The sequence below is a fragment of the Schistocerca gregaria genome, chromosome 6 (genome assembly GCF_023897955.1).
Source record: "Schistocerca gregaria isolate iqSchGreg1 chromosome 6, iqSchGreg1.2, whole genome shotgun sequence".
In the NCBI taxonomy this organism is placed as follows: domain Eukaryota; kingdom Metazoa; phylum Arthropoda; class Insecta; order Orthoptera; family Acrididae; genus Schistocerca; species Schistocerca gregaria.
The window spans coordinates 368,977,290-368,999,919 of NC_064925.1; the positions used below are offsets into that span (position 1 = coordinate 368,977,290).

The 22,630-nt window shown below is 38.1% G+C and overlaps 1 protein-coding gene across 8 annotated transcripts in view; it reads right to left on the reverse strand.

Moving 5' to 3' along the window:
• Positions 1–22,630, reverse strand: part of LOC126278994 (rho GTPase-activating protein 17-like) — a 157,616-nt gene that overhangs the window by 100,307 nt on the left and 34,679 nt on the right. For all 8 annotated transcript variants that reach the window (XR_007550774.1, XM_049979309.1, XM_049979311.1 and 5 more), the window contains exons 4-8: positions 17,700–17,770; positions 10,826–11,014; positions 10,648–10,744; positions 3,163–3,313; positions 1,797–1,946 (exon numbers count right to left, since the gene is read on the reverse strand). Coding sequence is in view for 7 of the 8 variants with exons in the window: in XM_049979309.1 (XP_049835266.1) it covers positions 1,797–1,946; positions 3,163–3,313; positions 10,648–10,744; positions 10,826–11,014; positions 17,700–17,770 (658 nt within the window). In the remaining variant the exon portion in view is untranslated. The remainder of the gene's footprint in view (positions 1–1,796; positions 1,947–3,162; positions 3,314–10,647; positions 10,745–10,825; positions 11,015–17,699; positions 17,771–22,630) is intronic.

Genomic DNA, 22,630 nt, shown 5'->3' on the forward strand with positions numbered 1-22,630 from the left:
CGAGAACTACAATAACTACTTACATAAAACGATAAATCTAAGTGTATATGTTTCAGGTTGTATGTGAGTATTGCCTTAATTTTCCAGTCAATGAAAAAGAAACTTTATCAAAGAATAAGGATTTCTTAAAGGAAACTTCATAACTAATTTGAAAGTAATTGGTTAATCATCTCATCCATTGTAATACAAGGTAATTATCAGGCCCATGAAACACTTCCAAACATCTGTACAGACAAATGGCAATATGAAATTATGCAGCGTGTGAAAGACAAACTCCAAAGCCCCCCCCCCCCCCCCCCCCCCCCGCAGCCCGGTGTTTATAAATGTTCTATGTCCCATCCTTCATGAAACGGCACACATCTTTGGCATACATCTAACCAGCAGTCGAATTCCGCCTATACCCAACCCCACAATTGCTGTGATGCTGCATCACAAGTATTCGAGATTCTGTGGTGAAGGTGGGACATAAACACTATTCTTCATATAACCCCACAAGGGAAAAAAATCTCTGGGTGTCAAGTCTGGTACCTGTAGTGATCACTTGAGTAGCACCAGGTCAGCTGCCCCAACATGCCCTATTCAGCATTGTAGCAACGTATTAGTCAGATAATCTCGTGAACAACTGTGAAAACATGGAGGGGGCCATTTGTTGAAAGACTAAATCACTACTATCAATTCCAGTTGTAGCCAGAGCAACGACTGCTGCATGTCATGAAATATGATACCATTGACAATTCTCACAGCAAAGAAGGGCCTACAGAACGTCTTGTTGGACATCAAGGACATGTTTAAGAGTCGCAGGTGAATTCTCTGTACCACCACATATGTGCGATGTGTTCGTTGAACTTCCCTGAGACACACTTATCTATACAGTCGCTGTTGACTGGATAGTTAGACTGTGGGGTATCCTAATATTATGTCCCTAACACAGTCTACTGCCTGGTTTCACATACCCATTTAGTCTGATTATTTTACATCGCACAAAGAACCATCGTCCTCAAGTTTCTTGTACCGCTTCTCTATGTTGCTGTTAACTGGTGGTGTCCTGTGATACTTGCTATGGAATGCTCTTTGTATTTTCACTACCAAGTGGTAACACGCAAATTCTAGCACTCATAATGCTTTCTTTGCCTGGTTCGTCATTAATTTTTCTGCAACTACAATCAGTGGCACTTGCAGGCAATATGTTTAAAAAAATCCTGAGTTTGTCTTTCATGTACTGTATCATTTGTTACATTATGTTTAGCAATTTACTTATACTATTTTTAAAATGCTTTATGGACTTTATAATTACCATGTAGTTTTAGATAAAATTAATTCAAATTTTATGCACTTTTTTCCATTCATGTGTGGAGGCCATGGAAAAACATCTTTCCCTTTTCCTATATAGCCCAAATTATACACAGTTCAATTTTTTTGGTGTGTTTGCTTGTGTTGTTGTTGTTGTTGTTGTTGTTGTAGTTTGTGTGTGTGTGTGTGTGTGTGTGTGTGTGTGTGTGTGTGTGTGTGGCAGGACCAAACTAGACGGTAAAGAACTTTTTATTGGGCACCTCCTTTTACTCCTTGCAAAAACTCTTGAATAGGCATTTCACTGTATTGCATTTAAATTAAATATACATCTTTGACGCCTTTCCACACCCCAGTGACTACTACTCTCTGTGGTGTTCACAGAATATGACTACAAAATGTGACAGATGACACTTGAATCACCATAAAGAGCCTTGGACTGAATTTCCACAATAGGAAAATATAAAGTGAAGAATAAACAACAAAATATCTCAAATATTGCTACATACCTGCAGCAACCCTGAAAAGACCCTCTTCTGCCATACCCAGCTCCAGCAGAGCACAAACACACAGCTCAATAGGCAGTGCTATCTTCCGGTGTGTGATGCGTAGGTGCTCCTCTAGAGGCTGAGAGTACACAGGCTTGATGTCACTTTCCTCTGTGTACAATCAAAGATTTCAGATTACAAACATATTTCTCCATCTACAAAAACAGGAAGTAATGCGACAGTCTTTATATCTCCATCTAAATTTAACTTGACATGGAACAGTAAGTAAATGGATAGGTTAAAGTGCAATCATCCTCCTCCACTATTCACAAAGAGAGAGAGAGAGAGAGAGAGAGAGAGAGAGAGAGAGAGAGAATTTAGGGAATGCTGCCACACCATTATATACATTGTACACATTTACAACTGTCACCCAGGATCGAAGAAGACTATCAGCCAAATACAGGCAAGCTGGTTGGTCTGGCATACAAAGCACTGTATGTGCTGGTTTTTACTCTCCCATTTGGATGGAAGCAGAAGTCAATGTGTTAACAGAGGTATATGAGAGATCACTTAGCTTTGTCCGCAAAACCGGGTTGTGGTGCACTAGATTTGAATTATCTGTTCCGTGCAATGCACCTGTTGCCCGTCACTTCCATCCACTCATTTTGCCGTCGTCTCATGATTTTCTGCATTAATGACGTAAGAGATACCTGGGAGGTTAGATGGTAACTATCACAATGATCTGCTGGCATGCTAGTTTGACTGCACTGTCTGCTAATGCATTTCCCTAAATGCCCATATGGCCCATAATCAGCAGAATAATTCTTCCTTCATCTGTTTCGGCAGAAGGTGAAGGGTGTCCCAGACTGTTAAACATATGACCAAGGAATGCAGTGATCACACTGATTCAAATCGGTTATTACTTGTGACCGTATCATCTCACCAGTTCAGTTGCTTCAGGATAGTTTTTAGTTCTGGGTAATAAAATGGATATTCTTGACTGCATTCCCAAGGCATGAAAAGTGTTCCCAATAATTAGTTAATTTTATTCCAACCCTTCCATCATCTTAATAGCATAATAGAAAATTTGACCTTGTATACTTTCTGCAGATAACTATCTATTTATTTAATTTAAATCTGTGTATCAAAATATGACACTGCCTGAAATCTAATTAAAACACCCAAAACATAATGGTTAGCAGGCTAAGAAATCATTGGGTGTTCCTTACAATCACCTCTGACAAAATGCTGACCACAAAACTGCTTATAGCCATGTCTCCTTCAACGGTGTTGATGACAAGTCACAGGAACAATGTGCTAAAACCTAAATATTACATGCAAAATTATCCCAAATAATGGCGTATTGCAAAACCATGTATTTACTTACGAATAGTAGCCTCTAATGCTGGTATAACGTCCTCTAAACATTTGAGAGCCTTTTCATGAAAATCACGTTTGTGCCTTGCATATTCAACAACCATCTGAGCAATTTCAGCCTCCCTTGAAATGAACTGGAACATCTCCGCTGCAAGAGCATCCTGAAATAAATAATTCTCCACAATTTCTGTTGTTAATATTGATACAATGTCCAGTTTTCACAATATTTCAATAATGGCCACAAAATGAGAGAGTGTGATAGTATTTAACTATTGTTCACATTTTAGTGCCGGGTACAGGTAAATCTGACACTGTGGTACTGCAGCCAAAAAGTTTTACACTCTTAACAAAAAGCATTGAAAATTCAGTCTAACCTTGCACTACAGACTTTTGATTACATGTAACATACTGACACAAGTTCCATTACAGTCCAAGGAAACAAGCACAGATAACTACAGGTTGTTCTTCAAGGGAAAAAACCTGGAGAAGATAGCAATGGAGCAGGTAACTATTTTGTAGCTCGAACAGCTTGAGAGAACAAATATATATTTTCTGCTAATGCCCTTTGCACTTTCACGTTTCTGACTACATTTTATGCTTAATACTATTATTTGAATATTTTTAATCTAAGTCAGTTCCACTGACAATCAAGTCATATACATAACAAGGGATACCTTTCAAAATGTGTATTTCCAAGCAGACTCAAGTATGCCATTGACAGATCCCCTTGTAATAATAGTATAAAGACAGATTTCATGACCACCTCTGCAGCAAGATTCAGACTTACAAGGGGAGATCCCCAGGGGTGGGATCGACTTTTTCAAACCATCTATGTGGTCGGTGGTGTGGGTTAGGATCCCACTTATCATACCCTGCAGCCATTACCCTGGTGGGCTCTTATTTGCAAATAATCAACAAAAAAATAATTTCAGAATTTCTTGTGGTCCATTAGAGTCTTGACTGACAATGAAATCAGTTTCAAAATACTGTCGTTGCACAGTGATGAAGTTATCTGGCTGATACGCTGAAGGTTGAGAGTTCATATCTTGACTGGTATGATCTGCTGTTTTTACATTTTTATTTAACTTATTGTGATCATTACTTTTATTCAACTGAATGGTTTAAATATAATTTTTTTCATTTCTAATCCTTAGCTGTGTAATTTAATTATCATACTAACTTTTTGTTTGCCTCATTTTTACTTACTTTTATCCTGAAACGCCCTGGCAGATTAAAACTATGTGCCCGACCGAGACTCGAACTCGGGACCTTTCCCTTTCGCGGGCAAGTGCTCTACCATCTGAGCTACCGAAGCACGACTCATGCCCGGTACTCACAGCTTTACTTCTGCCAGCATCTCGTCTCCTTATTCTTTTTGCATTAGGAATCTCTGTCAATTATATTTTAATCATGTTTATTTACCTACTATAATATTTATCATTTGAGACATACGTCTTTGGTCTGACAACTCAGTTGAATCATTCTGTTGTCTAGTGACAATGGGAAGCCAGCCACTGATGGACTGTGCTCGAGCTGATAGCACAAGTCATGTTGCCATGCTGCACAGCTGAAACGCACGTCTGTTACCATTCATCACTTGTCTAGTGTAGTTCATAGTTTGTTTTACTTTGGTGTTTTTAGTGTTTATTCACTTATGTTCCATTCCAATCCATGTCCCGTGATGATTCAAGCCCAGCATGTGAAGTGAAACGGAGGAAGAAAAGAATGCTACACAGCCAATCCCAAAATGGACTATTATGAGAAAGAAAACAAAAAAGGTGAGCCTTTATTTCCCATTGCTCAGACTGTTAAGAGCACAGCAACATCTTTTGAAGTAAGCGAGAAGCTGTTGTAACTGGCATGTCCCAAAACAATTACGCGAACAAGAAAAAAAAAATTCCCGGGTTTTTCCCACTTAAAAATACAATTTCTACAGGGTGAAAACACAGTTTTTCCATGTTAAGTGACAGTGTATTTTCCCTCGAAACATCGAAACACATCAATCATTTGAATGGTTATGGTTTTATACATGAGCATAGAATTTCCCGACACTTTAGAAAACGAAACTCCGGGAAAAAGACACGTTTTGGAAATATCTTTGATGTGCAGCAACATGTACGCTGCGTATTTTCATATTACGAAAGCATTCATTGGAATTCCACCAAACTCCACATGTTACTTTCCGAATCACTGAAATCGAGATTGCGATGCGCTTTTCTAAGCCAGTCATAGCTCGTGTCACGCGATCTCGCCAGCCAATGACAGCGGATATGCAGAGCACAGGACATGTGATGCAGTCAGCCAACAGCAACATCACTGTTAAGTAGCATGAGCACACCATCAGGGAAGTTAATAGTTTAAATAAATATACATAGTGTTGCTCGAAGAAAAGAAAAGCTTTCGCATACAATGTTGATATTTTCTGGGCATGTTACACTTGAAGATATGTCAAACAAATGTGCCAGTAAAATTTTTAATAATGACACGAATGTCTGAAAGTCAGGGTTCAAAATTCTTCTAAATGGTTGATCAGCAAAGAGTTGATTTTTAAATGAGAGTCAAACGCTCTGTGATTTAAGAAATTCATGGTATAGTCTCGCAAGTAGTTCAACTTATGTAAAAGGATACTTACTTTGAAAGTAACGCTTTTCAAACTACCATTCGCAATATTTTCCCGCGACTTGTTAGAAACAGGTTCGTTTCAGCAGTTGCCAGAGAGCGTAAGGAACAGGCGACACCGCGCTTGCTCAAGTACCATGATGTAGGAAGCCCATATGTATGTACATGTAAAACATTGAAACATCACACATCTTGTCATAAAAGAAACAAAACATCAGAGGATACTCCAAGAGCATCGAAGTGCATATTTAAAGTGCACATTTATATGTCCAGATTCCCAATGAAGTAGACCTCGACCTGATGTTAAGATTTTCAGTGTGGTTTTCGGGATGTAAATTTTCCTGGAGCACCAGTAGTGTATTATATCACGTTTGGGTCTTTATTATGGCATAATGCCATACATGCTAGCAGATGAAAACGTGCACCTGAAATGCAGCGGACAGTTGAAACTAGCCAGTACTGTGGAATTAACCATTTCGTTTCAAATACATTGACTGCCTCTGTGGAAAAGGTCAAATTTCTTTACCAAACAGACAAAAATAACTTCATTGTTCTGCAAAGCAATTAACACTTGATTGTCAGAAAGGTGGAAATAAAATAAAAACTGAAACTAATAACATATTTTAGCCCTCCGTAATTACGTGAATGTATTTTAATTCACTTGATAGCTCCCGGCCACAGATATCCGTTTTGTTTCCATTTGACATGAGAGTAAACGTGGGGGAAACAGCAAAATCACTGAATGTAAGCCAGCCGGGGTGGCCGAGCGGTTCTAGGCACTAGAGTCTGGAACTGTGTGACCGCAACAGTCGCAGGTTCGAATCCTGCCTCGGGCATGGATGTGTGTGATGTCCTTAGGTTAGTTAGGTTTAAGTAGTTCTAAGTTCTAGGGGACTGATGACCTCAGAAATTAAGTCCCATAGTGCTCAGAGACATTTGAACCATTTTTTAACTAAATGTAAACACGGGTCATGTGGAGGCCATGCACTATAACTCAAGACTGCTCTGTGCATCAGCCGCAGATCTACGAACTTTGCTAACCAAATCAATACTATTTTAAAAAAAGATTTATCAAATTTTCAAAAATATGTACATCTTGCAGCACGCACATCTTTCTGAAAAGTCTGAAACATAAAACGTGTTCAAGGAAATGTAAGACATGTCATTTGGTCGTAAGTGTGCCAAAGTGCAGTGCCACGCCTCTTCATACAGCATTCTTCTATCGCATGTCACTGTATTTCGCTCTGTGGAATCGAAACGTGTATATTTTGTAATGGATGCCATCAAACTATATTCAGGACAGTGGAAATTGAAAGTCTATGAAGCCTCTCCTGGTCTCAGTCAGCCGGTTATACAGCCTGCCGCTCTTTTTTAAAAAATCTTACAATTAATAGCGGATGGGATTATTTGTAATCGGGAGAACAATAACTCTTCAGAAAATTTGCACTCTTTATTGCCTATTAGCTAATAACTTGCTGTTTTGTGTGACATAAAATTAAATATATGATACATAAAACCAACGAAGACAAGGGACGAGGAAGAAAGTACATATTTCTTCAATCCTTAGCTCCTAGCATTTTTTCTCTCTAATCTTGCTACAGCTTTACTTAGCTTATTTTCCTTTCTGCGAAAGAATCTATTACCTCACCGAAGTTCGTCAAACGTTATGCTACATGAAAAATCGAAATGTCGTTTATCTAATATTGAAAAAGCTGTTAATATAAATAAGTGTGGTTTCTTGATCTGATTACGTCTATTTTGTCATTGTCTGCTAGATAAAACAAAATAGGCCTTGCTAATATTGCAGCAATTTTGTAACACACACCAAATAAACGAGACTGTTTTGGCACAAATGGTCTTTTTTATAACATGACAGAATACAATTCACTAAGTACCAATATCAAATGCCTATAAGGCCTACTACAAGCAAAAAGCTTTATTTTACGAAATAGTTTCACATTTCATTCATACGCACCAGTTTCTCAAGCATGAGATCGAACAGTAGTATTATGCATTTTTTATATAAATTTGGAATGGTCTTATTCTTCCATAATGTGTGTGATGACCCCGTTTCTTCTCCTTCCACGTTCTAACAAACAATCTTGTCATCACAAATTCTGTTGCTATTCCTCCCATTGTCAAAATTTGTTCGACGATTGACTTCACTAACCCTACAAGAATCACCGGTTTAGTTATCCCGCCATTATTCCCTGGTCAGGCTTTGTAACATGTTCGTACAACACGTTTTCCGCATTACTTCCAGAATATAACTTAAGCGGCTGCTAGCCGGGGACTGTACAAATGGTCCTTACTAATGTAGCAATCTGGCCCAAAATTTTCTGGCAAAATTTCATTTTCTTGGATACACCGAGAAGATAATATGTAATCTTTCTCAACTGTTATTCTTGTTAGTCGTTTATTTCCATTCTGGTAGTCTGAATTTATGGATTTCACTTGTAATTATAACAATGCTGATCATTTGCAAACCCAATCAACCACATAATCAGACAGCGATTGGCATTCATCCGTTCGGCTTTACTCTGCTCAGCTCATATAGCCCTGCCCCATTTTGTCTGCGGAAAATTTATTTCTAGATGCAACGAGGATTCTCCTGACAGAGACACCACGTACACTATGCATGCATTCAAAAATCAATTCAGAAATCAATTAAAATGTGTTCAAAACCTAACAGGGATGCATTTCAAAATCATATGAATAATCGATAGACCAACGTGCACTGGATGCTAGGAGGGAGCTATGTGAAACAAGTCTTTTTTTTCTCAAGAAAATGAATTTGTCGCCCCCTTTTCACGGTAGCATCTATGCTTGCACAGCCAACAGCCACATTCCTTTAGCCAGAAGCTGGAGTATCTACTAATCAAGCACGATTAAAGTGCGCATGTGCATGGGCCCGCTCGTAACTGCTAAAACATATCTAATGTAAACAGTTGACTTCACACTCACGGAGGCAATTTGTTGTTATGAAGTATTGTATAATCTTCCTAAAGCCTTTGACGCATTTTGCTGTTGGCAGATGCCTGCATGAGCAGTGTGTGTCGTTGTATATGACGCATTTCCTTGGCAATTTAAGTTATTTTTGTTTTTTTCTCTCATTTATGTTTTATTGTTAAAGTATTATTCAGCAGTGGCGGAATACAGTGATCTCCTTAGTTAGAGTATCGGCTCGTACCAGTCAAAATTACAAAAATTTAACAGAAAACTAAAACAATGAAAAATTCCGGAATTCTAAAAAAAAAATCTCGGGTCTTTCCCGGTTTTCTCCCAGATGAAAAAATTCCCGGGTTTTTCCCGTATCTCCCGGTTATCCTGGGTCGTATACACCCTGAATTTTGCTTGACCACCATGAATTCCAGCAGCATCACTGGCATATGATTTGTGGACAGTGCCACCTGCAGAGTAGTTACCCAAGTGGAACACTGACACAGTAAACCACTTAACACCACTGACGCCAGCTTAGCAGCTATGGGCAGAAACTATTTGTCAGGGGCAACAGGGAGAGCTACTCATGTCTGCCTCACTATGTCATTTATTTAAATCAATAAAATTTCTTTGTAACGGTTAACAGTGTTTGCCCTCGGCTCCATGGCCTGTCATCACCACTCACTCATCCCCCAGAAAGCCAGCAAACTACAATCCGGAAGGAATTAATTTGACTAAATGCAAAATAATAACTAAAATCATATGGTTACAGATCTGAAATATAAAAAGAGAATAAAAAGAAGAAGAAGAAATGAGAAAAAATAAAAAATTTAATACGATGTTAAATGGGAATAGAAATGAAAAATTATAATTAAACTGATTAACTGAATAAAAGTAATGATTGTAGTCCTTTTCATAAATATGGAAAAAAAAGTAGATTTCATCCATTGAGCTGCAAGTCCCCCACAACCTTCAGCTTTTTGGTCAAACAATGTAACTGCTAGGCTCTGGAACTCTTTTGAAATCAGTGCTTTTTTCACAAGGCTGTAGTGGACCACAAGAAATTCTGTTTTGTTACTTACTTGCAAACGAGGTCTCATCAGGACGAATGGCTGCAGGGTTCGATACACGGGAACCTAACCTACACCACTGTACAGGTGGTTTGGGGTAAAAAGAAAGATTCCGCCCCTGGGGACCTCTCTTTGTTAATCACAATTTGAATTCCAGAGGGACCTTTCTGCAATGCATACAAAATTTTTAACTACAAAAAAAATCAGAAGCAAAATATTATTATATATTCTGTAAGGCATTTGACTGTACAAATTACAACTTTATATTGCACAAAATACAATGGTATTCCAATGAATATAAATTTATACTTAGTTTACTTCATATACACAAAATTTTGAGCTTTCGCAACCAGCAGTTGTTTCATCAGGAAAGAGCAACCGCCGGTTGCGAAAGCTCGAAATTTTGTGTTGTTGTTGTTTTTTTAATTGTGCCTGTCTACCGGCGCTTTCCCGCTTGGTAAGTCTTGGAATCTTTGTTTTTAATATATTTATATAATCTGTAAGATATTTTACTATACAAATTACAACTTTATATAGGTCAAAATACAATATTATTCCAATAAATATAAACTTAATAATTAGTTTACTGCATATGAAACTAATATAAAGCATACTGTAACTTGAATTGAGCAGTACACATTGCACATTTTCAAATTCATCAGTTCAGTAACTATAGCTGTGTGTATGTGTGTGTGTGTGTGTGTGTGTGTGAACAAAACTCAAATGTCGAAGTCCAAAATAAAGAACACGCTTTACACTGAAGTACAAATTAAAGACGAAGCTGTATAGTTTTTTGTTTATCACTTTATAAACTGACATACTTCTTACCACTGATAGCAAGCAAAAATGGTAATAGTAAAACTTACACGGCACTGTTCCACTTTCAGTTCAGCCTCTTCCATTTCATCCTTTATGGAATCTAAGCGTGCATTTGTGTTCGCATGCTTCACCGAGTTTTGATACCTACACAGCCATCAAAAATTATTTCAACAACATTCCAGCCATATAGCACATCTGCATACATTTTTATGGTGTGAAACCTACCTAGTTTTTGCAGCATCCATGTCCAATGTGAGTTTTGCCAAATTCCGTTTGTGTTTGCTGATATTAGGAATATCGACATCTATCACATTTTGTAAAGGTTCTATCACAGCCTTTTCAACGCCCACTTCATAGCTGACAAGCAAGTTTGCCAGGTCTTGTTCGACTTCACCACACCGTTGAAGAATATTTCTGTAACAAATGTTCACAATACTCTTCATAAAGTTATGTGATGACAGTTAAACAATATCATCATTACTGACAGATAAATATATTTATAGGATAGTAACAGAAGTAAATTATCATATTTATCTGGGTCTAAGTAACCCTGAATATAAGATGATCCTCCCCCCCCCCCCCCCTCCTTTTGATTAAGAAGCTCCTTGAGAAAAATTAATTTTTAACGTAGTCTGATTAACCAAAATTACAAACTGTTTTTTTGATGCAAGGTATCTGCCTAAAATGTTAACCTCATACATAATCTAAACTTATACCATTTATTGATTGTCTACATTTGATAATAAAAGGAGAAATAAAATAAAGAAAAAGAAATGGTTTACATTAATTTGAGGATGGTTTTCTTTTATACCTTTTTTGCTTACCAACCCTGTCACCTGTGGTATCATTACTTTAACCATCAGCCTAATAGCACATCTGTGAAATTTATATCTTAGTTGTCACAAATATTTGGCTCTTCCTTCTGAATGTGTTGCGATTTCCAAGGTTGTGGTCATCGTGGGACCTGCAAACACAACTGTTTTTTCTGAATACATATCGGATTTCGCTTCCAGATTGATGTGAGAATGTTAAATTGTCTCTATGTCTCTTGCTTCCAAACATATCATCTGCCCACTGCTCTCTCATTGGCTGACACACCCCCTTCATTCCCATCATTCAGCACGGCAAACGCCAACAACATCGCTGTACAAAACATTTTTAGTATGTCACTGGCCCCTATCTAGAGTTTCACTGTCTCCTGCAGAAATGAATATTACTTTTGGGTATTAATCCAATTTTAAATTCAATTCAATTCTGATTACAAATAGATTCAAGCAACGAGCAGTTTAAACTTGGCAGATGTTCACGAAAAGCCAAAGCAAGCAGTATAGATTGGCAACATAATGTAATTTGCTGCAAGCTCACCACTCTACTCCTCGCACTTGTCCTATTTCTCAGGAAGCTAGTGTGACTGGTCCCCCTCCAACCCTTCCATAGTGCTGTGCTTGAGCAACTGTGAAACTGGTACAGGTTGTATGTAACAACAGCAACTACTACATAAGTAAAATTTCACAATCACGATTCAGTCCAATTCTCGAAGTTTTGCTCACCCCACGATCTACTGATGCCTGTTTGTACTATTCCTACTGATGCCTGTTTGTACTATTCCACAACAAGTCTTACTGCTGTAATTTATTCTAGCAATAACAATTACAGTCAGTTTAGTATGATTTATTTCTTTTGTTACACACTTCCATTTCAACCATATAATCTTATATCGATACGTGAACGGCGACCAAATTTCTCTTTTTCAAACTGCTTAGTACCTTATTGGAGTTTCTCATAATCAAATATACTACTGATCTGGGTTCAGTCAAGTAGTGTATTTTGAAGGATGACATTTTTGCTTTTGAATGTTACCTCTAATTAAAAAAGGAGCATTAATGTTTGTGTACTGTATCTGTATGTGTACAGTAAGAGAAATTTTATTTCAAACCTGTTCAAATACAACAATAATTTGTAAGTTGATAGAATTTAATGCTATTTCCTCCTGTGTTTCACAAATCTGTCAAATTTTGAGCAGAGCAATACACAGTTGTAGTGGCTCCTTTATAGTTTATCGCGTAGACCTGACACTGGCACTGTGCGAGTCAGCTGTCACGTGATCGTTCTGGCAATGCATATACTGCATTGGGCGCCTCCGGTTATTGGAACTCACAAGTCTGTCTGTAAAATAGTATTGTTTACCCAGACATGCACTTCCAAATTCTCCAAAATAAATCTGCACGTGACTTCAATAGGCCAAGCTTCATCTGCAAATGTTAAGATAACCCCTGTATACACTACTAAACAACATAAAAATGTTGACCTCAGCAGTGACAATTTAATCTGTGAATATAAGACAACCCTGTGTTTTTTCGAATAACAAATTTGGGAAAAAACTTTGTCTTATGATCAGGTACGTATGGTTATCTCCATTTAGTGGAATATGTCTTCGTAATTTAAGCACATAACATTGAAATACTTTCTGCTCTCAATATTATATTCTTCAGTAATCTGGGAGGGGGGGGGAATATTCTTTAACAGCAACTATGCTACAATATAGTTCTATAAGTTGCTTTCCAATGAAAATATGAAAGCTACATTTAACTTTTCGGTTAACAAAGAATGAAACGTGTCTCTGCAAGAGAAGCCCCAAAAATTGAAGAACTGTCACTTATGCATTGTAACTCCATGATATAAATGTGAAAATTTTCCTTTCAGCTACACACTTCTGTGTGAATTTTGTTTATTTTTTGTTTACTTATTTATTTATTTATTTTTACCAAGTTACGGATTTCATTACAAAGTTGCCAGACTTAAAGACACTTCTCAGAAGATATCAAAAACTGCAACATCCAGCTGAGACCACGAACACACCATTTTACCCACGATTGTTTGAGAACACCACTGCTGTACTGGTAAAAACTCACTGGAGAAAGATTTACCACCAGTCACATTTTTAAATGGGTGGTTTACTTCATTGGATCCAATTTTGACCCTACACCCATCATCAGAGAGCAACAGTGATCTTGTGTACAAATTTCACATTTTTGTCTTGTTCATGTTTCAATGCATCACATGTCAAGGAAGCAAACTCCTATGATGTAATGTAGTGCCTTTCCTTCAAGACAGAAACATGAAATCAGCATACAAAATCACCACTGCCATCCAACAGCAGGCCTAGGCCTAAAACTGATTATGGTCAAATAAATCTCTGATTCAAAAATTGTGGCTGGCTATAACTCTTTCTTCATTATAGCATACTGTAAAGATCAGAAGTCATATAGATCATCAGTTGTCAGACCTAATATCTCTATGCTACCATATGCATGATACACATTGAAATTAACCATCAAGAAGTGTCTTTATAAACATAAACTAAGATTGCTACCCAATACATAGTGAGCAGGAAAACAGCTTTTCTCCAGCAACATTCATTGAGAAGATTTTTCTGTTTTCCTTGCTACGAGGAATTACCATCCAGTGAGATAGATATGGGGAGGTGGTGGGGTAGGGGTAGGGGTAGGGGGACTACCGTATTTACTCGAATTTAAGCCGCACCTGAAAATTGACACTCGAAATCAAGCAAAAAAAAAAAAAAATTTCCCAAATCTAAGCCGCACCTGACATTTGAGACTCGAAATTCAAGAGGAGAGAAAAGTTTTGGGTCGCACCTCCAAATCGAAACAAAGTTGGTCCACTGTAATATGAGACACAATTTACAGTAGGTTGAATGAATGACAATACAGCTACAGTAGTTTGGTTCGAGTCTTAAGCTAAGCAATTAAGCTTTACCGTGTAGCCATTGCTATGCGTCCGTGTTTATATAGTTATCATTCCTTTTTCACATGCTTCGTCTGGTTTGAATTGATTGCTTATTTTTCTTTGATTTGATAAGTGGCATTCTCTTTATTATACTGTACTGTGTCATGCATTGTATGTCGCATTCTGATAATGAGTGTTTACGACGTGTCGCCGCTTGCGGCTTGACTAGTTTTTGTGCGTGGTAACACCGCTTACAATAAAAAATTTAAAAAAATGAAGAGAGGAATTGTCTCATTAGCAAAACAATGGTGAGAGATGGCTATTTGTTGTTACTTACACTGCTGCTTTCTTTGATAATGATCAACAAGAACCAAATAATAGAACGCATATAATAGATGATGTTCTGAACGAGAGTTTAGCGAAAAATTTTCTCCGTTTGAAAATCTTTGCAGACGCTTCTGTAGTACATTACATTTTGCACAGAAATTGGTCATCTTAGATTTAAAAATCTTGTCAGTTGCCGTGCGTCATTTCTGACTGTATCACTATTAGGCATAAGAATAATATGAATATAAACATGACATGATATGTATATTATTCCACGTTTACTGTTGTCTCACTCTAGTTTCGCATTTTATTAGGTAGACAGGATTTAAATGAGATAGCAGCAAACACGAAAGAATACATGGCAAAATGTTAATATTCGTATTATTCTTATGGTGAAGAGAATACTGCATGTGATTCACAATTCATAAAAGTTCTTATTAGCAATGATCTCTTGTCGCAGATAGGAAAAAATATTGACGAACACCCCAAAAACAGTCTTGACAGTCAGATTTTCGTAGTACATTGAAATGCTGCTACATTCGAAGATGAACAATACGGAATTTGTATTTACTTTGTTGGACAATGTATGAAAATGCAGTGGTCGAAACTTGAGGTGAAGAAAAAAAAGCTCGTCTTCCGCCCCCCCCCCCCTTTTTTTTTTTTTTTTACTGATGCAGAGGTTTTGTCGCCAGTGTTTATCTTTGTGCCTACAAAGCATGCCTGTGTAGCGCTACATAATTCGATGACAGAAGTTAGTTGTGGTGGCACCCACCAAGATTTTTTTAGAGCTTCCGCTTACTTTGCATTCGATTCTAAGCTGCAGGTGGGTTTTTGGATTACAAAAACTGGAAAAAAAAGTGTGGCTTAGATTCAAGTAAATATGGTACTAATAATTACGAAATGCTTTACTAACTTTACTTCACACACTCTATAAGGGGATCCATACATGTAGTTTATTTTGCAAGGGGGAGAATAAATAAATAAAAACCTAAAGAGCACAAAAAAAGCCTTAAGAGTCTGCAATCAGGACCAAACACTTATTATCAAAGCTCATAGGTACATATGATGATCGCTTCTTTTTCTTTGATCACAATGAAATATACTTTATTTAAAACAACAATACAAACATTGTGTGAAGACTTTCATTATCTTGCCAAAGAATTTACAAAATACCCCCTTTTAACTAAGAAAAATTAAGACATCAGTTCTACAACTTTACTTCTGCCATTTTTGCAGCACATGGCAGTAGCAGCAAATGATGGTGCAGTCTGTGGGTCATAAGTGTCGTACAATGAACTTGGACAGTTCTCAACATAACGCCATCAAAATGTTAGTTTGTGGTTGCATCATAAACTTAATCTCAAAAGAATGCATCAGCTTACAAGCTCAATTCTCAACATTTGCAGGAAATTTTAATTTTCTACTTTAACATGAAGAAATCTGCAGCTGAGGCTCATACAGTGCTCGATAAGACCTTTGGTGAGGCACCTATTAGTGAAAGAACATGCAGAGAATGGTTCCAACACTGCACAAATAGCGATTTTTATGTATAAGACTGACATACTGATGGAAGACTGAAGGTTTTTGAAGCTACTGAAACAAGAAGAGACCACTACTGAAAGCAGTTGAAGTGTTTGAGCAAGCACTGAAACAATCAAGAGGAGATCACTATCAAAAACAACTAATGTGTTTGAGCCAAGTACTGAAAGAAAAATGGCCATAATATAGCAATAGACATGAAAAAGTGATTTGGAAGCATGACAATGCTTGACCTCAGGTCGCAAAACCCAACAATAACATACTTGGAAACAATGAAATGGGAAGTGCTACGCCTTCCGCCATATTCTCCAGACACTGCTCCCTCTGAATAACCACCTTTTTTGGTCAATGGCATACAGCCTGGATGACCAGCGTCGAACAAGTGCAAAATTGGATCAACGCAAGGATCTCTTCAAAATACACGCAGTTCTTCAGTCGCGAGATTTGTATGCTGGCCAAAAGATGAGAGAAAGTAGTCGTCAGCTATGACCAGTGTCCTAAATCATACATTTTGTCAGTTTTTCACAAAAAAAACCTTTAACTTCAAGAAAAAAAAGGTGGAAGCAAAGTTGTAGACCTAAAACATTCAATATGCCTTATTTCCTCACATCCTGGCAAGATACGAAAAAATGAGACCTTAATTACTTACACTTTATAATGTAGGTTTTTCCAATATGATTCATCCAATTTTACAAGACTATATCTTCTACATGAATAAAGATAGAAATGTGGGGTGGATTTTAACTTACACATTGGACAACAGAGTTTTTATTTTCATAAGACCCATCATACTTTTAACACAAATTCAAACTTGGGGTACTTTTTACTATTATATTTAGGTTCATAAATCTTCAAAGGACTCTCCACATCATGAATGCTGAACATCGAGATGATAATCAATCTTATTTCATATATTTGTGAACATGTCTACAGTTATGCATTCAAGTTGCTATGTAGTGTCACACTTTACCCAAAATTGTTGAAAGGGGCCACATAAATGGAAGCTTTCACATACTCCCACAAACAAATCACATACCATGAGAGGCAACATTTGAAATCAATGGTGCAATGCACGATGTGTACATCCATTCAATTCTGCACCCTCAACAAAAATCACGCCAAATAGCTGTACCTGAATTGCTCCCAATGAAATGAAGAGTGCAAAACACTTTTTGTGACAGTGTTATCACCATCTTGAGTAAAAACACACTGAGCAATGAACAGGTGTGCAAATGAGCGCACCAGTTGCACCAGGGGTACTCCTCCTGGCAACCATATAAACCAGCCAGCACCATTTTATAACAATTGCCAACATAAACTTTTAATTTTGACTGGTAAGTTAAAATTAACCCAAAGTTTCCATCTTTAGTCTGTAGAAGATACAGTCCTGTTTTTGAAGTGCCCTGTATTCAGCAAAATATTTTTCATGGCTGCGTTAAAAATAAATTTACGAAAGAAATACATAATATCAAAAACTGGAACTCACCCTAAAAGGCAACTATCACCTGTCCCACTTTCTTGCATTGCAGCTCCTAGGATGTATTCTGGAATCTTTTTCTGCGTCAAAGAAAATTAGTGGTCAATATTTTAGTCAGTTTCCAAAATAAACATATTTAAGAGTAATGATTACAGCTGCTGCCTATACTCTAAATACATCTTCTACTCACCAAGTGGCAGCAGGGGAAGAGACATGTAATAGATGTGGAAATATAGGACCTTTGAGAGCCAATGATTCTTTCTTCTGGCAGAAGCTTGGTTTGATACATGGGAAAGTGTTACAAAGTTTTTCAAGAAACTGAACTGGCAGGCTCTTGAAGACAGATTTAAATTATTCTGAGAAAGTCTGCTAACAAAGTTTCAAGAACCGGCTGTAAATGATGACACTATATAATACAACCCCCTACAAATCGCTCATGTTGGGATCATGAGGATAAGATTAGAATAATTACAGCAGGCACAGAGGCATTCAAACAATCACACTTCCCGCACTCTGTATGTGAATGTAACGGGAAGAAACCCTAATAACTGCTACACTGGGATGCACCCTCTGCTGTGCACTTCACAGTGGTTTGCAAGGTATAAATGTAGAAGTGGATGTAAAAGGGCAAGGAAGATAGATGCAAGAAAAGAACTGTTGAGGTTTAGGAAATAGAAATAACTACAGAAAAGTTGCCCTGAACACCAGATCAAGGGAGGCTTACCAGACAGGATGAGAAGGAAAGGCTTATTATCCTACCTTCCACCTTTAAGTTCTCAGGTTTTCAAATCTCATCCAGTGCAGGTACCATCAATCACTCTTTCCTTCACATCCTGTCCAGCAACTCTGCCCTGAACCGGGATTCCAGACAACTTTTCCCCCTAACTCCTCCCATTTCCAAAACTACATCAGTCCTTTTCTTCATACTGATTCCTTTCCCTTCAACCCTTCCGGGGGGCAACAAAAAAAAAAAAAAAAAAAAAAAAAAAAAAAAAAAAAAAAAAAAAACTGTGGCTCCTAAAGCTCACTCACTTCCACATACTTTCAAATGTATTTTCTCACATTATTGCTTACTGAGTAATTTTTTATCTGCTTATGTTATATTTCATTAACCCTAACGACAAGGGTAGGTTTAAAAATAACAAATGGAAAGTACTTCAAGAGAAATTAAAGAGGTTAGGCCCTGTAAAATTTGAAATTTTCCCGGCGAATCAACTGTTCAAAGAGATTTCGGGCTTGCAGCCAGTTGTCATAAACTTCATTGCACGATATTTCGGCTGGACAACTGCCAGCCATCTTCGGGTGAGCCGAATGAGGACTGACAAAGACGTTCTCCACTCCGTCTTATATAGTGCGCTGATAGTACTGCCATGCATGCGTTGCAGTCGCGGAGACAAAAGGACCACACCGCCCAGTGACAGCGCCCTTGCTCATGGAACTGCAAGACTCAGCTGCAACATGCTATATCATGGGACTGGGTGTCCGGCCCTGGTAGCTGAGTGGTCAGCGTGATGCAATGTCAATCCTAAGGTCCCGGGTTCGATTCCCGGCTGGGTCGGAGATTTTCTCCGCTCAGGGACTGGGTGTTGTGCCATCCTAATCATCATCATTTCATCCCCATCGACCCGCAGGTCGCCGAAGTGGCATCAAATTGAAAGAACTGCACCAGGCGAACGGTCTACCCGACGGGAGGCCTTAGCCACACAACATTTCATTTCATGGGACTGGATGGGTGGAGTGACTTCAGCCAAGTTTGATTGGGTATATAAGGCTGCTAGTTCCCGGCAGATGTTGAAATTTGATTGCTCGGTACCACAACTGCTGACGCCACAGGAAATAACTGCACAAGGTTCCATGGTTAATTTCGCAGAGGTTTTAGACAATGCGAAATTGTCAGCTTTGGGCAAAGGTCTTAATTTTGCACCTACACCAAGTGTAGTACCTCTTATAAGTTTTGTAAGTCTTGTTGAATAACCTGTACGTCGCCTTCCAATGGATGCTGCTGAAGAAATAAGAAGGGAAACTGGTCGGGTTCTTCTGAAAGCTCCTCCCCAACACAGTAATATAAGCGCTGAAGAAAGCGCTGCACTATGCAACCTCCGAGAAGATCCGGAAATAGTGGTGCTGAAGGCTGATAAAGGTAATTCTACACTTTTTCTACCTCGTGGGTTGTATTTGGAGAAAATGTATAGTCTACTTAGTGATACCATGTATAGGAGAATTGATCAATACCCAACAGCATATGTGCAACAAAAGACGTGTGCATTTTTGAACTCTTCCTCATTAGCTCCAGAGACCATCAAGCTGTTAAGACCACATGACAGCATACCATCGAGACTGTATGGTCTTCCTAAAGTGCATAAAGAAGGTCTGTCTTTATGGACTATAGTGAGTAATATTGACGCACCCACATATGATTTAGCCAAACATCTAGCTTCTTTGCTGAGACCATCTGTTGGCAAATGTTCACATCATATATGGAACTCTGCTGACTTTATCAACAGACTGGGGGCTCTCCACATAAGTAGTTCGGATCTTCTAGTAAATTTTGCTGTAGTTTCCCTTTTCACAAAAGTACCTCTTGCAGATTCCTTGATTCTAATTGGTCGACAGTTTGAATCAGACAACATTGCTTTGTTTCGACATGCTCTTTCTTCAACTTGTTTTATGTTTAACCAGGAATATTTTGAACAGTCTGACGGTGTCACCATGGGCAGCCCTCTGTCTCCTCTGGTGGCTAACCTTTTTATGGGGGATTTTGAGGAGAGAGCACTTGAATCGGCGGTTTGTAAACCAACTGTTTTTTGGAGATACGTCAACGATACTTTCATAGTGTGGCCCCACAGAGAAGAAAAGTTAATGGTGTTTTTTCATCATCTTAACTCCATCCATAAGAATATCAAATTTACTATGGAACTAGAAAACGATTGTTGTTTTTCATTCCTGTATGTTTTGGTTAAACGAAAGAGTGACGGTCGGTGGGACATTCTGTTTATCGTAAGCCCACTCACACTGATTTGTACTTGCATTCTTCAAGTTGCCATCACCCATCCCACACCATGAGTGTACTTAAAACTCTTGTGCACAGGGCACATATGGTGTCGGATGCAGAGAATTTGCCTAAGGAACTTGCACAACATTTAAGGATGGTGTTCAGAGACAATGGATACTCAACCCCGTTAATTAACAGGGCCTTCTCAACTGGAGCCAGGAACCAGGAAGTGGATAAAGAGGATAGAGCGCCAGCCAATTCCCTAGCTTTTCTTCCCTTCGTTGGAAATATCTTCTTAAAAATAGCAAGGATTCTTAATAATTTTCACATGAAAGTGGTTTTTCGTCTGCCTTCAAAGATTTCAGATTTGCTGGGATCAGTGAAGGATGATTTGTTAGTGCGGAAGGCGGGAATTTACAAAATACCGTGACAATGTGGTATGGCCTATATAGGACAGGCAACGCATTCAGTGGAAGAGCGTTGTACGGAACATCAACATTGCACTCGCCTACTGCAACACAGTAAGTCTGCAGTTGCAGAACATTGTATTTCTAACGGACATTCAATGGAGTATGACAAAACTTCGATTTTGGCCGCAGCAACAACTTTTTGGGACTCCATTATCAAAGAATCCATTAAAATACGCATTGCAGGAAATCTAATGAACCGTGACAGTGGTTACCAATTGAATAACACATGGAATCCCGCCTATTCCAAAATTTGCTTGAGATGAGGACGTCAGAAGACTTTGATAGCTGCGGCCAGCAACAATACCAACGACAGCTGAGTATTGGAGTTCCACCAGTGATGGCGCTGCCGCTGGGCAGTGTGGTCCTTCTGTTTCCGCGACTGCAACACATGTGCGGCAGTACTATCAGCGCACTATATAAGACGGAGTGGAGAATGTCTTAGTCAGTCCTCGTTAGGCTCACCTGAAGATGGCTGGCTATTATCGTGCAATGAAGTTTATGATGACCGGCTGCAAGCCCGAAATCTTTTTGTAACAGGTTAGTCCCTGTTTTCTGACCACCTTATTATAATACACTTCTTAATTATTCTGTCACAATTCTTGTAGTCTGTACCATGATACCTGTCTTATCACATTTCACTTCACAATTATACTTTACAATTGGATATGAAAGGACTGGTACTATAGTCCAGGACTGTGAAATACAGGGGAATATTAAGACATGCAGTCCTGGAAACTTTGCAAACATGATACAGCATTTCATTTAATCAATGATTTGGGATCCAGCACTCACTCTATTAATGTTTCGCTCCTTAGTTTGCTTATGATTTCATCTCAAACTTCAGTACTGAATAGGAATTTGGTCAATCATTTTCCTTATTATGGCCTATCTTCTTGCAGATAAGTAGGTAACTGTAGTTATTTATTTCTAGAATTTGATGAATGAAGGATACACTCTAAAATAAAATTAAAAATCTAAGTGATCTAAATTAATGTCATTTACTAAGTAATGTCATTTACAGAAGCAAATCATCCACTTCAATCTTCCAAACTGCTACAGCGCAAGTACCATTTAGAGTAATGTGCTTCGAAGAGTTGAACAACTTCAAAAGGACACACAGCTATGCAAGTCTTTGTGGTTTAATTTTTGAGAAGCATATGAATAAAAAAGCAAGAAACTCACAGAAGTTTGAATAGGAATTGCTACTCCATATCTGACATAATAACTCACATTGGGAGATATATGACCTACACCCAGAAACAGGTAACAACAAAGAGAACACCAATAATTTCAACTTATAAGAGAACAAATTTTGTGTTTATGTATAATGCACAAAGAAGAGGATATGGTAACACAAGTGGACAGAGAAGGATTGGGCTCTAAAAGGAAGAACTAATGTCATTATTTTTATTGACAGTGTTTGCTACAGTGTTAAATTTTATAGTTTCATATTAAAGAAGGAAAAAATGTCATTTTAT